This window comes from Hyla sarda, chromosome 2, assembly GCF_029499605.1.
Source record: "Hyla sarda isolate aHylSar1 chromosome 2, aHylSar1.hap1, whole genome shotgun sequence".
NCBI classification, from domain to species: Eukaryota; Metazoa; Chordata; class Amphibia; order Anura; family Hylidae; genus Hyla; species Hyla sarda.
This window is the reverse complement of record NC_079190.1, coordinates 16,529,503-16,551,274: the sequence shown is the minus strand read 5'-3', so window position 1 is coordinate 16,551,274 and position 21,772 is coordinate 16,529,503. Positions and strand designations below refer to the sequence as shown.

The following is a 21,772-nucleotide window of genomic DNA, read 5'->3' as shown; positions in this document are numbered from 1 at the left end:
AGTGCTGATTGTTGGAATACAGAGAGGCAGCAAGAAAAACTAACAATGGAGGCAGGAATATATCACATTAAAGGTCCCAGGTATCCCCCACCATGGCCTGTCTGACCTACAGCAGTGTCCCCGCATGTCTATAGGAGACCTCATACCTCCCCAACACAGGCCGGGCACATCGCACATACAGAAAGGCTACAGCTGAATATTAAGCAGCTCATCCATCCTGATCAGTCCAACAAGACAGAAACACATTGCAAACATCACAGAACAATCCTCCTCCGAAGGCCAAACGCCAACTAAAACAGTCAAAATTACTAAATCACCGCAAACCCCACTGAGTCCGCTGCTGTTTGTGGGAAAAAGCAGAATATTTCTTCGATACCAATACTAACAGAGAGAACATTGCCCTTATGTAGAAGAATATATATATATATATATATATATATATATATATATATATATATACACACACTATAATACTACCCTTATGTACAAGAATATAACTACTATAATACTACCCTTATGTACAAGAATATAACTACTATAATACTGCTCCTATATACAAGAATATAACTACTATAATACTGCTCCTATATACAAGAATATAACTATTATAATACTGCTCCTATATACAAGAATATAACTACTATAATACTGCTCCTATATACAAGAATATAACTACTATAATACTGTTCCTATATACAAGAATATAACTACTATAATACTGCTCCTATATACAAGAATATAACTACTATAATACTGCTCCTATATACAAGAATATAATTACTATAATACTGCTTCTATATACAAGAATATAACTACTATAATACTGTTCCTATATACAAGAATATAACTACTATAATACCGCTCCTATATACAAGAATATAACTACTATAATACTGCTCCTATGTACAAGAATATAACTACTATAATACTGCTCCTATATACAAGAATATAACTACTATAATACTGCCTCCTATATACAAGAATATAACTACTATAATACTGCTCCTATATACAAGAATATAACTACTATAATACTGCTCCTATGTACAAGAATATAACTACTATAATACTGCTCCTATATACAAGAATATAACTACTATAATACTGCCTCCTATATACAAGAATATAACTACTATAATACTGCTCCTATATACAAGAATATAACTACTATAATACTGCTCCTATATACAAGAATATAACTACTATAATACCGCTCCTATATACAAGAATATAACTACTATAATACTGCTCCTATATACAAGAATATAACTACTATAATACCGCTCCTATATACAAGAATATAACTACTATAATACTGCTCCTATATATACAAGAATATAACTACTATAATACTGCTACTATATACAAGAATATAACTACTATAATACTGCTCCTATATACAAGAATATAACTACTATAATACTGCTCCTATATACAAGAATATAACTACTATAATACTGTCTCCTATATACAAGAATATAACTACTATAATACTGCTCCTATATACAAGAATATAACTACTATAATACTGCTCCTATATACAAAAATATAAGTACTATAATACTGCTCCTATATACAAGAATATAACTACTATAATACTGACCCCTATATACAAGAATATAACTACTATAATACTGCTCCTATAGACAAGAATATAACTATTATAATACTGCCTCCTATATACAAGAATATAACTACTATAATAATGTCTCCTATATACAAGAATATGACTATTATAATACTGCTCCTATATACAAGAATATAACTACTATAATACTGCTCCTATATACAAGAATATATCTACTATAATACTACCTCCTATATACAAGAATATAACTACAATAATACTGCCTCCTATATACAAGAATATAACTACTATAATACTGCTCCTATATACAAGAATATAACTACTATAATACTGCTCCTATATACAAGAATATAACTATTATAATACTGCTCCTATATACAAGAATATAACTATTATAATACTGCTCCTATATACAAGAATATAACTACTATAATACTGCTCCTATATACAAGAATATATCTACTATAATACTACCTCCTATATACAAGAATATAACTACAATAATACTGCCTCCTATATACAAGAATATAACTACTATAATAATGTCTCCTATATACAAGAATATAACTACTATAATACTGCTCCTATGTACAAGAATATAACTACTATAATACTGCTCCTATATACAAGAATATAACTACTATAATACTGCTCCTATAAACAAGAATATAACTACTATAATACTGCTCCTATAAACAAGAATATAACTACTATAATACTGCTCCTATATACAAGAATATAACTACTATAATACTGCTCCTATATACAAGAATATAACTACTATAATACTGCTCCTATATACAAGAATATAACTACTATAATACTGCTCCTATATACAAGAATATAACTACTATAATACTGCCCCTATATACAAGAATATAACTACTATAATACTGCTCCTATATTTAAGAATATAACTACTATAATACTGCCTCCTATATACAAGAATATAACTACTATAATAATGCTCCTATATATAAGAATATAACTACTATAATACTACCTCCTATATACAAGAATATAACTACAATAATACTGCTCCTATATACAAGAATATAACTACTATAATACTGCTCCTATATACAAGAATATAACTACTATAATACTGTCTCCTATATACAAGAATATAACTACTATAATACTGCTCCTATATATACAAGAATATAACTACTATAATACTGCTCCTATATACAAGAATATAACTACTATAATACTGCTCCTATATACAAGAATATAAGTATATAGAGGGGATGTACTCACCAGTTGAACTCATTGTAGTCGTTGCGAACTTCCCACCAAAAGTAAAACCAGGTGAGTGTGAAGAAGAAGGTGAACGTGAGGATCACAAACCATAGAAGCTCCCACTGCGGATAAAGAGAAGAATTCAGGATCAGCGACAAAGTAAAGTAATACAACAATCTAGAAGGATTATTCCTGGTTCGATGTCAATAAAGAGTTCTGCAACTCACTATTATACTTTGTATTTTGATTATTTGTCATTTTTAAAGCTCTCTTCTAAAAAAAAAGGCGGGGGATGTGTATCTGCAGGACTTGTTACAGGAGAGGGCTCTGATACACTGTTACGAGCTCTGCAGCTGTCCGCAGGTTGGGGCAGAAGAGAAAATATTCTTGAAATATAATATTTTAGATTTAAAACTGAAAATAAAATCATACATCATTATCGGGCAATAACATGTCGCCGAGCCCTCAACAGGGTTAATCATCCTCAAGGTCATGTGACCAGAAGAATGTGAAATATTTTCGGGATGTGGACTTCACATTCTGTCCCCGTCCTGTGATCGGAGATATTCATCATCTGACCAGGACTCCTATTAAGATAAGAAGCCAAGGTTGTCCTCCAAAAATAACGCGCTTATCCCAAACCTTCAGCGGCAAAAAATACAGTCCTTAAAGGGGAACTCTCCACTGTCTATTTGGGAATTGCTTGTTCCGAAACAGTTATTGCCGGAATAACCCACTTTATAAATAAGGCAGGGGTATAAGATTAAAGAAGCGCTCTGAGTTGGTTTCTCTTCCATCTATTTTATTCCGGCAAAGCTGCATCTGTGTCTTTTATTACTGTAACCGGGCCACGTGTTCACCATTCTGACCCACGAAAATGAGTGTTTATTGTGTCACAGGAAGCAGTCACTCCTGGGTCAGCAGACTTCCTTTGAATTACAGGATGACATCATCACCTATCAGATCCCTCTTCCAGCTTACAGATCCCTCCCCTCCAGCTCTATCTGTATACTGCTGCTATCTCTATGAGATCAGGATATATAGTAGTTATATACCTCCCCTTCCAGCTCTATCTGTATACTGCTCCTGCTATCTCTACGGGATCAGGATATATAGTAGTTTTACACCTCCCCTCCCAGCTCTGTCTGTATACTACTACACTCTCTATGGGATCAGGATATAAAGTAGTATAACACCTCCCCTCTAGGTCCCTCTATATACTTCAGCACGCTCTATGGGATCACAATGTATAGTAGTTAATAACTAGTTATATGTCTCTCCTCCAGCTCTATCTGTATACTGCTGCTGCTATCTCTATAGGGTCAGGATATATATAGTAGTTATATACCTCCTCTCCAGCTCCATCTGTATACTGCTGCTGCTATTTCTATGGGATCAGCATATGTATTAAGCCCTCAGGGCTGTATTTGTGGAAGGGACGTGGGTCTTTATAGCCCCCTTGTGCCTCCATTCAGTGCGTGGGTGGCGTTCACAGAGACCGGCATTTTGGTGCAAGGTGCCGGTGACCTGATGTTTGAATTTCCCCCCACATGTCATGGAGATTCCGTTCGCTACATGCTCAGGACAATTGGCTGCGGGCCGGGCCGCTGATTGTTCCTGCGGTCATGATCATTCTCTTGGACGGTGACTCAATATTAAGGAGCCGGTGATGTATTCTGTGTCCAGCATCATACGCTGAGCCTGCTGAATTCTTAGAAAGTGCAGCATGTGCTCGTGCCGCCGGCACCAGGGGATGGTTGGCGGCTGTGTTTCAGGCTCTCTCGTGCTCCGCGCCGAGTGTGTGCGGGGCTATGAGGTGGAGCAGGACACAGATAGCCAGGCATTATTAGGGCCCCAGGTCTTGAGAGCTTGTGGTTAATTCCTGCGTGCCACTAGCTATCAATCCCTAAACTTAGTTTCACGTTTGCATCCACATCCGACTGCCCATTTCAGGCATCCACTATCCTTCTCACCTGTTCCCTATGTAGGATCTGTGGCAGCGCACCTCGGTCGCGGTGCACGGAAGTCCTAAATCTAAACATTTCCTTTCTGAGTAGCATTACATTTTGCATTTGTGTTACTGTTACTGCTGACTTTCATGGTATTTTGTCACTACACTGGCTTTTTCCTATGACCTGTCACTATGGTTGCTACCTTTCATGCAAAAAAAATAAAAATAAAAAAAAATAAATAAAAAGCCATGCTAATTTGCATAATTAATTATATATGCGTGACATCACAGGATACACATATGCAAGGGAAATTTTGTCCTATTCTGACCCCTATAACTTTATTATTTGTCCTTATACGGGCCTGTAGAGGATACGTTTTTATGCATGAGATTTATCCTTTAAAGAGTACCTACCATCAACTTTCCCTAATCACGCACGTTTTATCCTGAAATCCATCTACTAAACTAGTACATGGATTGCAGGATAAAACTTACCAGGAAAGGTTAAAAGGATCTTAACATGTATAGAAGAAAGAAGAGACAGAGGGATATGATAGAGACTTTTATATACACAAAGGGAATCAACACTGTAAAGGAGGAGAAGAGATTTATATAGAAGAAAAACTACCACAAGAGAACCTAGTGTTATATAGAGGACATAGTGTTATATAGAGAACATAGTGTTATATAGAGGACATAGTGTTATATAGAGGGGAAAGGTGTCTGCAGTAATATCAGGAAGTATTACTTTACTGAGAGAGTAGTGGATGCATGGAATAGCCTTCCTGCAGAAGTGGTCGCTGCAAATACAGTGAAGGAGTTTAAGCATGAATGGGATAAGCATAAGGCTATCCTTCATATAAGATAGGGATAAGCATAAGGCTATCCTTCATATAAGATCGGGATAGGCATAAGGCTATCCTTCATATAAGATAGGGATAGGCATAAGGCTATCCTTCATATAAGATAGGGATAGACATAAGGCTATACTTCATATAAGATAGGGATAGGCATAAGGCTATCCTTCATATAAGATAGGGATAAGCATAAGGCTATCCTTCATATAAGATAGAGATAGGCATAAGGCTATCCTTCATATAAGATAGAGATAGGCAGAAGGCTATCCTTCATATAAGATAGGGATAGACATAAGGCTATCCTTCATATAAGATAGGGATAGGCATAAGGCTATCCTTCATATAAGATAGAGATAGACATAAGGCTATCCTTCATATAAGATAGGGATAAGTATAAGGCTATCCTTCATATAAGATAGGGATAGGAATTAGGTTATCCTTCATATAAGATAGAGATAGGCATAAGGCTATCCTTCATATAAGATAGGGATAGGCATAAGGCTATCCTTCATATAAGATAGAGATAGACATAAGGCTATCCTTCATATAAGATAGGGATAAGTATAAGGCTATCCTTCATATAAGATAGGGATAGGCATAAGGCTATCCTTCATATAAGATAGGGATAAGTATAAGGCTATCCTTCATATAAGATAGAGATAGGCATAAGGCTATCCTTCATATAAGATAGGGATAGGCATAAGGCTATCCTTCATATAAGATAGAGATAGGCATAAGGCTATCCTTCATATAAGATAGAGATAAACATAAGGCTATCCTTCATATAAGATAGGGATAAGCATAAGGCTATCCTTCATATAAGATAGGGATAAGTATAAGGCTATCCTTCATATAAGATAGGGATAGGCATTAGGTTATCCTTCATATAAGATAGAGATAGGCATAAGGCTATCCTTCATATAAGATAGGGATAAGTATAAGGCTATCCTTCATATAAGATAGGGATAGGCATAAGGCTATCCTTCATATAAGATAGAGATAGGGATAAGCATAAGGCTATCCTTCATATAAGATAGGGATAAGCATAAAGCTATCCTTCATATAAGATAGGGATAAGCATAAGGCTATCCTTCATATAAGATAAAGATAAGCATAAGGCTATCCTTCATATAAGATAGGGATAAGCATAAGGCTATTCTTCATATAAGATAGGGATAGACATAAGGCTATCTTTCATATAAGATAAAGATAAGCATAAGGCTATCTTTCATATAAGATAGGGATAAGTATAAGGCTATCCTTCATATAAGATAGGGATAGGCATTAGGTTATCCTTCATATAAGATAGAGATAGACATAAGGCTATCCTTCATATAAGATAGGGATAGGCATAAGGCTATCCTTCATATAAGATAGGGATAAGTATAAGGCTATCCTTCATATAAGATAGGGATAGGCATTAGGTTATCCTTCATATAAGATAGAGATAGGCATAAGGCTATCCTTCATATAAGATAGGGATAAGTATAAGGCTATCCTTCATATAAGATAGGGATAGGCATAAGGCTATTCTTCATATAAGATAGGGATAGACATAAGGCTATCCTTCATATAAGATAGGGATAGACATAAGGCTATCCTTCATATAAGATAGGGATAGACATAAGGCTTTCCTTCATATAAGATAGACATAAGGCTATCCTTCATATAAGATAGGGATAGGTATAAGGCTATCCTTCATATATGATAGGGCCAGGGACTATTGATAGGATTCAGATTATTGGACAGACTAGATGGGCCAAATGGTTCTTATCTGCCGACACATTCTATGTTTCTGTATGAGGGCTAATTTTTTGTGCCCCGATCTGTAGTTTTTAACAGGACCATTTTTGTTTTGATGTGACCTTTTGATCGCTTTTTTAATTAAATTTGGGAGTTACAGTTAGTTACTAACTACAACTCCCAGCATGTCCCAATAAAGCCTGTGGCTCAGCAGCTGCCCCAAACGAAAACTACAACTCCCAGCATGTTGGACTATTTAGTAGTATATAGTATAGGTCAGTGTTTCCCAACCAGGGGTGCCTCCAGCTGTTGTAAAACTACAACTCCCAGCATGTTGGACTATTTAGTAGTATATAGTATAGGTCAGTGTTTCCCAACCAGGGGTGCCTCCAGCTGTTGTAAAACTACAACTCCCAGCATGTTGGACTGTTTAGTAGTATATAGTATAGGTCAGTGTTTCCCAACCAGGGGTGTCTCCAGCTTTTGCAAAACTACAACTCCCAGCAGGCCCGGACAGCCGTTGGCTGTCCGGGCATGCTGGGAGTTGTAGTTTTGCAACAGCTGTAGGTGTTCTGGTTGGGAAACACTGGTATAGGCTATGGTGCAACATTCCGGGAGTTGGAGGATTGGTTGGAAAAATACCGGCCATTGCATTGCTGGTATTTTTAATATAAAAATACCTACAGGGTCGCCAAAATACCGGTAAAATACTGGCCAGGTGGCAACCCTATCTGTCACAGTTGTCTTACCTTACATTGTCTTACTATTGCTTTTACGGATCTTGTAGCAGCTGATTGCGTTGCATTTTGTCAGTTGCGGTTACATATGTCCTGTTACCACCAATTTGCATTTGTTATGCATCTACACGTATCCTAACGCTGCTGAGTTTAATCACATTGTGCCACTAAAGCTGCAGCCACGTGTCCTCTCATGGCTAAGTTGTGTTGTTTATTATACGATATATAGTGGGTTTAATAAAATAAAAATAGCTATTCCATGCATACGCCTTCATAGCGCCCCATATTTAAAGGAGTACCTATCATCAAAAATGTTTTTGGATATGTTATAGTTTATTAAATATGAAACAACTTTTTAATTAGATTTACTTAAAAAATGCTTTATTCTATGCCTATTTTCACTTTGAAGCTGTGGCCACTAGGGGTCTCCCTAGGAGTCCCTGGCCGCAAGCATTTTCAGTGATTTCGGACTCACGACGGGCTGGCAGCGAGTCCAAAATCACAGGCGCTGCCTGAGCGCATGACGGGCTCAGCGCAGCTCCCCGCCTGTCAATTAGACAGGCGTGAGTGAGCGCTGTGCTCGCACAAGTGCAGGGCGCGGCAGCTCTGTCCTCATGTGTTCCTCCTCTCTGTATGGCACGTGTATAGCCAAATAGAGAGGAGGAGACTCAGAAGCTGCCGTCCCTGCAGTGTGCTGAGCCGGTATGCGCGCTCCTGAGAGGGAGCACTGCATACAGGAAGCAGGGCAGAAGCCGGCCCTGGCAGGAATCAGATGACGTCACGCCTGCCGGGCCACGCCCACTTCCTCCCCTCGCACACAGCTCCAAACTGAGCTACCGAAGATAGAACAAACAAGGCATTTACAGGGGGTTTGGAATAAAAAAATAAATAAATAAAGGACAGAGATAGAGATAGTTAGTCAGGGACAGATGGGGAGGGGGAATTAGGGAAAGTTGATGGTAGGTACTCTTTAAAGGATAAGTCTCATGCATAAAAACGTATCCTCTATCCAAAGGATAGGGTATAGGTGTTATATCACGGTGGGTCCGAGAGCTGAGGCCCCCTGCGATCTCCTGTACGGAGCCACTGTGTTGGAGCACAGGATCGCGTCACAACCCCCGCCCTAAGCGGAGGCTGCCACACCCCCTCCATATAATTCTATGGGAGAGACGCTCGGCAACCTTCGGCTCTCCCATAGAGCTTAATGGAGGGGGCGTGGCGGCCTCAGCTTCGGGCAGGGGGTTGTGATGCGGACTTGTGCTACAGCACAGGGGCTCCAGCGCTCGGACCCCCCGCAATCTAAAACGTATCCCTTATCCTTAGGATAGGGCAGTGTTTCCTAACCAGGGTGCCTCCAGTTGCCTTCGGCTGTCTGGGCATGCTGGGAGTTGTAGATTTGCAACAGTTGGAGGCACCGTGGTTGGGAAACACTGGGATAGGGGATATGTTTTATGCATGAGACTTATCCTTTAAGTCCTCATAGCAGTCAGTCATTCATAGGTCCTCATGGCAGTCAGCTCATGTAGGCACCCTCATAGCAGTCATTCATGCACATTCTTGCACTCGCAGGGTGAAGCTTAGGTTTTTGGTGGTCACTCTGCTTTACACTCGTACATTCGTTCTTGTTTCATGTGAATGCTTATGGGACTAGAGGTGTTTACGTTTATGTTAATTATTTTACAATTAGGCTCTTTTGGTTAATTCATTTTGTCTACAAGGGCGTCAGATGGGAAGTTAGCCGATGTGGTAAGTCTCTATGTAGTCATGATTATTTTGTGTCAGTAGGCTGTTACAGCTTATATCATTGTTATCACATCACTTTTACGGTTATTAGAATAGCAGTTGGTTTATGGTTAGACTGCGTTTTAGGTTATAAGTTATAGTTTGAATGGGACAAGTATGTACTTGTTATAGGTTGGAGTGGTGTGTATGTAAGTTGTCACATGTTGTCGTTTCCCCGCGGTACCTGACACGTCTTCAGGTGGGATGTGATTTTTGCAGTTATTGTTGCCGATACCTCTTCAGGGCAATAACATTCTCGACATATAGGTTGTTGTATCCCCACGATACCTGACTCGCCTTCAGGTGGGATAGAATTTCAGTTATTGTTACTGACACGTCTTCAGAGCAATATCTCTACATAGGTGATTGTATCCTCGCTGTAACTGACATATCTTCCGATGGGATACAATTTCACAGTAAATGTTACATATTGTCAGAGCAATATCATCTTGACTTATAGGTGGTGGTGGTATCACATGGTACCTGATATGTCTTCCGGTGGGATGCACCAGTGGTTTGGCAGTTGCGGTTGTGAGGCAAGCTACATTCTGGTGCTACACCATACATACAGGTTCACTGTTACTATAGTATTTGTCATGCTTCTTTAGTATGATTTTCATGCATACGTTCACTTTGGCAGATAGGAATATGGGTGCTAGGGTTTCTGAACTAGGCTTCGTTGCTGCAACACATTTACTATGCAATTATTACAGTTGTAATACGATGTATGATGCACAAACTTACCAGCATATAGGTTTGTTTCTATTTGGGCCATTATTATGGCTTACAGTCAGGCTTACTGTATGTGTTGGGTCTATTACCTTTATTTATGAGACCACAACTGCTTTAATGTTTACTTGCAGGTTCTTGGGTATGTTGCGGTATCAATTACACAGGTTTGTTAGGATAGGCTGTCATGATATCTTTGCTACGTGTGTCACAAGTCTTCAGGTCAGTCACGTTAAGGTTTTGTGATAGCAGTGTTTGTTTATCATGTAATCAAGTTGGTTGTGAGGCAATCAGGATATCACTTGGCTTGTTGCTCTTGTCACATGTTCATCATAGGTAGTCACACGACATTACTCTTCAGCCTGTCTTTGGCAGGTTGTCATTCTTTACCGTATTTCTCACGTCTTTCATGTTAGGCTGTTACATTGCATTGCTGCCTTGGTTTAGCTAGTTAGGTCTGGCATGTTAGGTTTTCAAAACTTGATTGGGCGCTCAATAACAACTTGGTAACGGCCTCACTACTGACCTATTCCTGACACGTTTTCAGAGCAATGGGTCACACATCACACACATGCAGTGACATACCCCTCATGACCTGTCACGTTTTCAGGTGGGATGGACCGTTCACCTATTGTTGCTGACATGTCTTCAGAGCAATGGGTCACACGTCACACACATGCAGTGACATACCCCTCATGACCTGTCACGTTTTCAGGTGGGATGGACCGTTCACCTATTGTTGCTGACATGTCTTCAGAGCAATGGGTCACACGTCACACACATGCAGTGACATACCCCTCATGACCTGTCACGTTTTCAGGTGGGATGGACTGTTCACCTATTGTTGCTGACACGTCTTCAGAGCAATGGGTCACACGTCACACACATGCAGTGACATACCCCTCATGACCTGTCACGTTTCAGGTGGGATGGACTGTTCACCTATTGTTGCTGACACGTTTTATCAGAGGAATAATATTATGGTTCACATACACAGTTCTCATTCTTATGTAGTGTGAAATTGTGGTATGTTACTATGTGCATTATGAGACTTATGTTTCTAACAAAGCATTTCTTGATATACCTATGCCTATACTGACACGCTCTTATGTTCTCAGGTTAGACTTGTTTGGGTTCGAACGGTTGGTAGGTAAGTATGATGTATGTACTGTTATTTGTCCAATATACTCAGGTTTGTCACATTCACAGGTAAGTCATCACATCCTGGCTGTCATTTTTTTTCATCACTTAGGTTGTCATGCTTTAGGGGTTACACATTGCCATGATGTTTTCTATATTTGGGTCACTCACGTTGGGTAGAGATAACTCGTTGTTACGCATACAGTGTCACAATATTAGAAGGTTCTTAATTATAAGAAGATACTTAAACATTCAGGCCTCTCACTACTTCTGGCAGGGTAAGTGCACTTTCAGGTTCCATAGTTGTACTGTAGGTATGCAATATTTTGTCATCCGTCAGGCAGTCATGCTTCAGGCGCTTATGTTAATTTCGCGTGTGACTTTTATGACACAGGTTCACACAGTTAGCTAATTGTTGTTTGCCATTACTACTTCGTTGATGTTCACGTTTAGGCTCATGTTGTATGACTATAATATCTGCATATTAAAGGGGTACTCCACTGGAAAACATTTTTTTTTTAAATCAACTGGTGCCAGAAAGTTAAACAGATTTGTAAATACTTCAATTTAAAAATCTTAATCCTTTCAGTACTTATCAGCTGCCACAGGAAGTTCTTTTCTTTTTGAATTTCCTTTCTGTCTGACCACAGTGCTCTCTGCTGACACCTCTGTCCATTTTAGGAACTGTCCAGAGTAGGAGCACATGCTCATAGCAAACCTATCCTGGACAGTTCCTAACATGGACAGAGGTGTAAGCAGAGAGCACTGTGGTCAGACAGAAAAGAACTTCCTGTGGTGCATACAGCAGCTGATAAATACTGGAAGGGTTAAGATTTTTACATAGAAGTAATTTACAAATCTGTTTAACTTTCTGGCACCAGTTGATTTAAGATATATATATATATATATATATATATATATATATATATATATATATGTTTTCCAAGTAAGTACCCTTTTAAGTCACCTGTAATTTTCTCGGGTTACGTAATATGTTGCGTGTCATGTCTTCAAGTTACATTGTATGTTGCGTGTCATGTCTTCAAGTTACATTGTATGTTGCGTGTCATGTCTTCAAGTTACATTGTATGTTGAGTGTCATGTCTTCAAGTTACATTGTATGTTGCGTGTCATGTCTTCAAGTTACATTGTATGTTGCGTGTCATGTCTTCAAGTTACATTGTATGTTGCGTGTCATGTCTTCAAGTTACATTGTATGTTGCGTGTCATGTCTTCAAGTTACATTGTATGTTGCGTGTCATGTCTTCAGGCTTACGTGTTTATATTGCTTGTTGCCTGTCACATTTTACATTTCATATCTTTCATATGTTATCGGTTACATTTTAGTTTACGTTTTTAGGATATTGTATTGCCAATCACGGCTTCAGGCTCGCTGGCTTCTACTACTGCTAATTGCATTCCGTAGCTTGGAACAATTATTGGGTTTTCGGAAATCCTGTCAGCGCTTAAATTCAGATGTCATTTCCATACTACTATGTTTTGTTGCTTTTGCCCCTTAAAGGAGTACTCTGCCCCTAGACATCTTATGCCCTATTCAAAGGATAGGGGATAAGATGTCTGATCGTGGGGGGTCCCACAGCTGGGAACCCTGCAATCTCTGTGCAGCATTCGTATAGAATGCTGGGTGCTGGAAGCGGGGGTCGTGACGTCACGACCACGCCCCCTCATGACGTCACACCACGCCCCCTGAATGCAAACCTATGGGAGGGGGCGTGGCATTATGACCCCCGCCGCCCACTCCAAGCGTTCGGAACAAAATGATCTGAATGGTGGGGCAGTGGAGTACCCCGTTAACCATAATTGTTGGATAATTCCTTTCTGTATGTATTATCTCGTCATGCTATTCTGTGAGGTATTAGACAAGTTGTTCAGCAGCATGGATTTCATCAATTACGTTCGTACCCTAGCAGGTTGAAGTTCTGACCTGGTCTCTATCAGGGTATTGTTTCTCCGGGTGCTGTGTTGGTCATCTAGTGCGGACACATATAATCAAGTATTGGTAGGTGAGCTCCTTTGTTAATTGTTTCATGCTGAATTTACATGGTGTTATGTTTTAAAGGGGTACTCCACGCCTAGATATCTTATCCCCTATCCAAAGGATAGGAGATAGGATGTCTGATCGCAGGGGTCCGGCCGCTGGGGCCCCCGCAATCTCTGCTGCCGCATCCCAGACATCAGGTGCATGGAGCAAACGTAGCTCCGTGCTGCATGACTGGCGAAGCTGGGTGGAGGCTCGTGACTTCACGGTCATGCCCCTTCAATGTAAGTCTAATAGAGGGGGCATGACGGCCATCATGCCCCCTCCAATAGACTTGCATTGAAGGGGCGTGGTCATGATGTCACGAGCAGGTCACGGCCGTGATGTCACGAACCTCTAAATGAATGGCGGATGCAGCAGGGAGATCGCTGGGGTCCCATTGCCCGGACACCCGTGATCAGACATCTTATCCCCTATCCAAAAGGATAGGGGGTAAGATGTCTAGGGGCGGAGTACCCCTTTAAGGTCTTAACCCCTTAAGGACTCAGCCCATTTTGGCCTTAAGGACTCAGACAATTTAATTTTTACGTTTTAATTTTTTCCTCCTCGCCTTCTAAAAATCATAACTCTTTTATATTTTCATCCACAGACTAGTATGAGGGCTTGTTTTTTGCGCAACCAGTTGTCCTTTGTAATGACATAACTCATTATATCATAAAATGTATGGCGCAACCAAAAAACACTATTTTTGTGGGGAAATTAAAACGAAAAATGCAATTTTGCTAATTTTGGAAGGTTTCGTTTTCATGCCGTACAATTTATGGTAAAAATGACGTGTGTTCTTTATTCTGAGGGTCAATACGATTAAAATGATACCCATTATTATATACTTTTATATTATTGTTGCGCTTAAAAAAAATCACAAACTTTTTAACCACATTAGTACATTTATAATCCCTTTATTTTGATGACCTCTAACTTTTTTATTTTTCCGTATAAGCGGCGGTATGGGGGCTCATTTTTTGCGCCATGATCTGTACTTTTTTTTGATACCACATTTGCATATAAAAAACTTTTAATACATTTTTAATATTTTTTTTTTTAATAAAATGTATTAAAAAAGTAGGAATTTTAGACTTTTTTTTTTTCGTTCACACCGTTCACCGTACGGGATCATTAACATTTTATTTTAATAGTTCGGACATTTACGCACGCGCCGATACCAAATATGTCTATAAAAAAAAAATTTTACGCTTTTTGGGGGTAAAATAGGAAAAAACGGACGTTTTACTTTTTTATTGGGGGAGGGGATTTTTCCCTTTTTTTTTACTTTTACTTTTACATTTTTTTTTACACTTGAATAGTCCCCATAGGGGACTATTCATAGCAATACCATGATTGCTAATACTGATCTGTTCTATGTATACGACATAGAACAGATCAGTGTTATTGGCGATCTTCTGCTCTGGTCTGCTCGATCTCAGACCAGAGCAGGAGACGCCGGGAGCTGGATGGAGGAAGGAGAGGGGACCTCCGTGCGGCGTTATGAATGATCGGATCCCCGCAGCAGCACTGCGGGCGATCCGATCATTCGTTCAAATCGCGCACTGCCACAGATGCCGGGATCTGTATTGATCCCGGCACCTGAGGGGTTAATGGCGGACGCCCGCGAGATCAGCAGCTGGGATCAGCCGCGCATGACACGGGCATCGTGTACGTCCTGGTGCGTTAAGTACCACCTCACCAGGACGTACATTTACGTCCTGCGTCCTTAAGGGGTTAAAGGGGTACTCTGGTGGAAAACTTTATTTATTTATTTTTATATCAACTGGTGCCAGAAAGTTAAACAGATTTGTAAATGACTTCTATAAAAAAAAAATCTTAATCCTTCCAGTACTTTTCAGCAGCTGTATGCTACAGGGAAAATTCTTTTCTTTTTGCATTTCTTTTTTTGTCTTGTCCACAGTGCTCTCTGCTGACACCTGATGCCCGTATCAGGAACTGTCCAGAGCAGGAGAAAATCCCCATAGCAAACCTATGCTGTTCTGGACAGTTCCTGATATGGACAGAGGTGTCAGCAGAGAGCACTGTGGACAAGACAAAAAAGAAATTAAAAAAGAATTTCCTGTGTAGTATACAGCCGCTATTAAGTACTGGAAGGGTAAAGATTTCTTTTTTAATATAAGTCATTTACAAATCTGTTTAACTTTCTGGCATCAGTTGATTAAAAAAATAAAAAAAAATAAAAAGGTTTTCCACCAGAGGACCCCCTTTAAGTCTCAGGTCAGTACTTAATTGGGTCAATAGCTATGCTTGCTTTCCATCCTATTTTGTCTTGATTTTTGCCCTCACGTGTGGTTATGGAACACTTCAAACCGCTTTAAGAGTTATTAATTGTCTAGCTATTGCATGCTACACTTTGAGCCCGAACACAAATCTGGTTTTAGGGGTACAAGATGGTATTGACTTGTTAATGGTATTCATTATGGCATGGTGGTATTATTTATTGACTATATAGAGGTATTATTAAGTCCCTTCAGGACAGTATTGTTCAATCTCTGTGTGGTGTTTCTATTCACATGGCACGGTGAACTTATTTGGTGTATGGTGATATTATTCATAAACTATAAAGTAGTAATATTCCTTCATTGTATGGTTGTACTATTCAATCACTAAATAGAGGTATTATTCATTAAGTGTATGGTGATGTTAATTGACTATATGGCGGTATTATTAAGTCACTTTATGACAGTATGGCTTTTTTATTTACTCAGTATGGTGGAATAATTCATTCATTGTATGTAATATAATTCGGTGACTAAATAGTGGTAATATTCAGTCATTGTAGGGTATTCAGCTACTCTGGTATTATTTAGACTTGGTTTTAGGGGGGGTCTTATTAAGTCTATATAGGACTGTACTATTTAATTATTGTATGGTGGTATTATTCTTTGACTAGATAGCGCTATTCAGGCATTATATGGTGGGATTCAATGACTGTACTGGGATATTCAGTCACTAATATTATTCAGACATGTTTATTTAGGGTATCATTAAAGAGGACCTGTCTCCAAATAAAAAAACTTTTAATATAGTGTTCCTTGTGCAATTAGCAAACACTTTCCCATTCACTTGCATTTAAAATGTAATAGAAAAAACGGCCACTAGGTGGCTCTGTTCTGTTCCCAGTCACAATTAATACAGTGAGTTTGGTCTCCTCCCGGGCCTGGCAGGAGACGAAACTCAAAGTGTTTCTCTGCACAGAGCCTCACTGAAAGCGGCACAGAGCCTCACTGAAAGCGGCACAGAGCCTCACTGAAAGCGGCACAGAGCCTCACTGAAAGCGGCACAGAGCCTCACTGAAAGCGGCACAGAGCCTCACTGAAAGCGGCACAGAGCCTCACTGAAAGCGGCACAGAGCCTCACTGAAAGCGGCACAGAGCCTCACTGAAAGCAGCACAGAGCCTCACTGAAAGCTGCACAGAGCCTCACTGAAAGCTGCACAGAGCCTCACTGAAAGCTGCACAGAGCCTCACTGAAAGCTGCACAGAGCCTCACTGAAAGCTGCACAGAGCCTCACTGAAAGCTGCACAGAGCTTGAGGTCCTCTTTTCATCACAGCACTGCAACCATGTGAGGGCAGAAGTGGTCCCCCAGCAGGCTTCAGCGATGTCATGCCTGCTGGGAAACGCCCACTATCTCCTGCTGGGAGATTGCACTATGAATAAAAGGTATGATTACACAACTTTTTGAAAGCTCTGAATTTTTTTTTATTTTTTAAGGGTGGGAGTAGTTAGGGAACATAGCCTGACTTAGTTTAGAAATGTTTATTTGGTGACAGGTACTTTTTAAGTCACAGTATGGTAGTATCTTTAGGCTGCCATATGGTGGTACTATTTACATCACAGTATGGTGGTACCATTGTGTGCCCTTATCAAGTCAAATACAAGGTTTAGTCTAGTATCAAATTACAGATGTTTTATTGGTGTCATAAAGAGACTAGACTGGGGTATCGTCAGCGTTGCAGTATTATTCAGTCACTGTTCAGCACTTTTATCTGGTTATGGTATAGTAATACTATATGGTACTGCATGGTGGTATTATTCAGTCACTTCATGACGATACACCGTATATTACAGTGAATCCCAAACCAGGGTGCCTCCAGCTGTTGCAAAACTACAACTCCCAGCATGCCTGGACAGCCGGAGGCTGTCCAGGCATGCTGGGAGTTGTAGTTTTGCAACAGCTGGAGGCACCCTGGTTGGAAAACACTGGCATATTGGTAGAGGGATAATGTGACCAGTCCCTGCAGTCTAATGGCGGCAGCAGTGAATTACTCATTGACCAGGATGGCGTTATTTTTTACGTGCGGTGACGTCTGATAATATGGATGTTCGGTGAGAACTTCTGGGCTGCCGGAGCACCTCCGAATTCAGAAACGTGACTGTAATGTCTACACAACACTTCAAGGTCTGCAGGGAAGTCATTCACCTCGACACCGCTGACTCTGCTCAAGAAGGATCTGTACGGGGAAAGACTGTCAGGCAAAGCAGTGGAGCACGGCAGACGGCAGCCCACCACCCCCCTCCAGAGCTGTCCAAAGACTGAACAAGGAGACAAACACAGAACTACTGCCAAGAGAACTCATGTCTGAGCCAAGGGTGAGAGGAGGGAAGCCATCACGCCAACATCGCAACGTCAAACAGAAAATACAGAAAATAATCCCAGGAAATAGGAGGCTCATCTCCCCAATAATATACCGCCATTTCATAGACCTATCAGAGTGCAAGGAAACTGCGGCACTGCCTGAATTTTTCTCTGTTTAGTAATAGCCACTGTTTGGAGATATTATTCACTAAATGTATGGCGGTATTATCCAGGAACAACACGATGGTATTATTCAGCCGCTGTTCTACTGTATTATTTAGCAACAATGTGGTGTTATTTATCGGTCCCAAGAAAAAGTGATATTATTGAGCCATTATTGAAAAATATTATTTTGTGCGCCATTCTGCCACATTTGTAGATGAAGACTCAAAACTTTACCCTGTATAGTAAAAAAAAATAAAATGACTGTTTGGCAGTATTATTCTCTCAATGTTGGCATGATATTCAGCAACATTACGGTATTATTCAGTCCCTGTTTGGCATTTTTTTTTATGCTCAATGTTAGGCAGTATTATTAAGCAGCAATATAGTGGTACTTCTCAGTACTATATAAAAGTATTATTTTAATGCGTCACTCCGCCACATTGGTAATAATCACTGTTTGGCAGTATTTTTCATTCAATGTTTGGCGATATTGTTAACTCAATGTATGGGGGGTAATATTTAGCAGGAACATTATTGTATTAAAGGGGTATTCCAGGAAAAAAAACTTTTTTTCTTTTTTTTATCAACTGGCTCAAGAAAGTAAAACAGATTTGTAAATGACATATTAAAAAATCTTAATCCTTTCAATAATTATCAGCTGCTGAAGTTGAGTTGTTGTTTTCTGTCTGGCATCAGTGCTCTCTGCTGACCTACTCTGTGCAGTTGCCGAGACAAGCAGAGATAAGAGGTTTGCTATGGGGATTTGCTTCTAAACTGGGCGGTTCCCAAGACAGGTGTCATCAGAGAGCACTTAGACAGAAAAGAACAACTCAACTTCAGCAGCTCATAAGTACTGAAAGGATTAAGATTTTTTTATAGAAGTAATTTACAGATCTGTTTAACTTTCTGGAGCCAGTTGATATATAAAAAAAAGTTTTTTTCCTGGATAACCCCTTTAGTCACTGTTTGGCAGTATTATTCACTCAATACTTAGCGATATTATTAACTCAATGTATGGGGGTAATGTTCAGCAACAACATGATGGTATTATTCAGTCTCAGTTTGACAGTATTATTCCCCTAATTGGGTACTCCGCCGCAGAATATCTTATCCCCTCTTCACAGTATAGGGGATAAGCAACTGTTCAAGTGGTCAGACCCCCTGCGATCTCCTGCCAGGCACCCCAGAGCTGGGGTGCCAGACAGGAGATTGTAGGGAGTGTCGGAGGTCGGACCCCCGCGGTCCTTTATCCTGTGGAGAAGGGATAAGATGTCCTGCAAAGTAGTACCCCTTTAATGTTTGACAGCACTATTCACCTACAACATGGTGGTATTATTCAGTCCCTGTTTGGCAGTATTATACGCTCAATGTTTGGCGATAGAATTCACTCAATGTATGGAGGTATTATTGAGCAACAACATGATGGTATTATTGAGTCACTGTTTTTCCGCATTATTCAGTCACTGTTTGGCGGTATTATTTAGCAACAAAACCGTGGCATTTCTCAGTCTAGGAAAGTGACATACACTACATAAAAGTATTATTTTAACGTGCCCCCTTCCACATTCGTAGATAAAGGCTCAGACAGAATGTTTCCCTGTCCAGTAATAATCACTGTTTGGCAGTATTCTTTGCTCATGATTATTTGCTCAATGCTTGGCAGAATTACTCAGCAATAATGTTTTGTTTTTATGGTATTTAGATTCAGTAAAGCAAGATATTTCAGTCACTATATGAAGGCATAATTTTGTGCACTGTATAGTGGTATTATAAAGTCTATGCATAGAGGTATGAGCAGGGCAGATTCTGATCATAAAGGACAGACCTCTGAAAAGAATCCCATTGGTAGATATTAATAGGGGCTAAGTCAAAGGTTTTCCCTGCAGCAGGTACTGCAATTCTGCATTTTTCTAACCATATTTAAAGGGTGTCCTTGCTGAACCCCCACAGCTTTAAAGGGGTACTCCAGGGAAGTTAAGAAACATAAAAATGTCCCAAAGCCACCACAATACCTGTTGTGTCCTCTGTAGTTATCCATGTGGTTTTTGCAGCTCCTTTGGCCCCTGATGTCTCCTAAATACTTTTTCCTTGGTTGCAGCACTGACTACAACTCTTAGAAGTCAGTGCAGCTCTGTGTAATGGCTGCCAGCCAACTGCTTTCACCATCTGTGTGCATGGTCACACTGCAACTCACACACTGTAGATTTCTTTTCTTTCAGACTATCCTTCCTCCAGCAATAAATCATGCTGTGCCCTGAATAGCAGAAGTCAGTGATTAGATTTTCAGCAGAAAAACAGCAGCTATGTGCTCAGTTGTGACTGAGAATCTTCACTGCTCTTCTCTCACAGCTCACAAGCTCCTCACACAGGGAGGGGGAGGGGAGGCTGTACAGTCAGAGCTCTAGACCAAACAGAAATCAGACAGAAATCAGGTGGTATTGTCCTGAAAGGTGGGGGATAGTCTCAGTGAGGGGTTTACACCAAGATAAGGTGGATTTGAGAATTACATTTATCTTTCATTTCCTGCTAGCAAGTGACAGCTGAAAGAGGGAAACTGCTGTATATAGCAATGAATGATATTTAGACAAATACATAGGCTGGTGAGACGGAAAGGATGGGCTATGGGTTTAAAGGGGTTATCCAGGAAAAAACTTTTTTTTATAGATCAACTGGCTCCAGAAAGTTAAACAGATTTGTAATTTACTTCTATTAAAAAAATCTTAATCCTTTCAGTACTTATGAGCTTCTGAAGTTAAGGTTGTTCTTTTCTGTCTAAATACTCTCTGATGTCACCTGTCTCGGGAAACACCCAGTTTAGAAGCAAATCCCCATAGCAAACCTCTTCTAAGCTGGGCGTTTTCCGAGACAGGTGTCATCAGAGAGCACTTAGACAGAAAAGAACAACCTTAACTTCAGAAGCTCATAAGTACTGAAAGGATTAAGATTTTTTAATAGAAGTGATTTACAAATCTGTTTAACTTTCTGGAGCCAGTTGATATATAAAAAACAGTTTTTCCTGGACTACCCCTGAGATCCAGGCAGGAGCAGTCAAGCACCGATAACACTGATCACAGGCGTGTTAATACACGCCTGTGATCTGTGTAAAAGATCAGTGTGTGCAGTGTTATAGGTCCCTATGGGACCTATAACACTGCAAAAAAAAAAAGTAAAAATAAAGTGTTAATAAAGGTAA

The 21,772-nt window shown here is 39.8% G+C and overlaps 1 protein-coding gene across 4 annotated transcripts in view; it reads right to left on the bottom strand.

Moving 5' to 3' along the window:
* The window catches only part of LOC130358264 (glycerophosphodiester phosphodiesterase domain-containing protein 5-like), a 200,565-nt gene that overhangs the window by 59,372 nt on the left and 119,421 nt on the right, over nt 1-21,772 (bottom strand). For all 4 annotated transcript variants that reach the window (XR_008889445.1, XM_056561240.1, XM_056561242.1 and 1 more), the window contains exon 3: nt 2,849-2,952. Coding sequence is in view for 3 of the 4 variants with exons in the window: in XM_056561240.1 (XP_056417215.1) it covers nt 2,849-2,952 (104 nt within the window). In the remaining variant the exon portion in view is untranslated. The remainder of the gene's footprint in view (nt 1-2,848; nt 2,953-21,772) is intronic.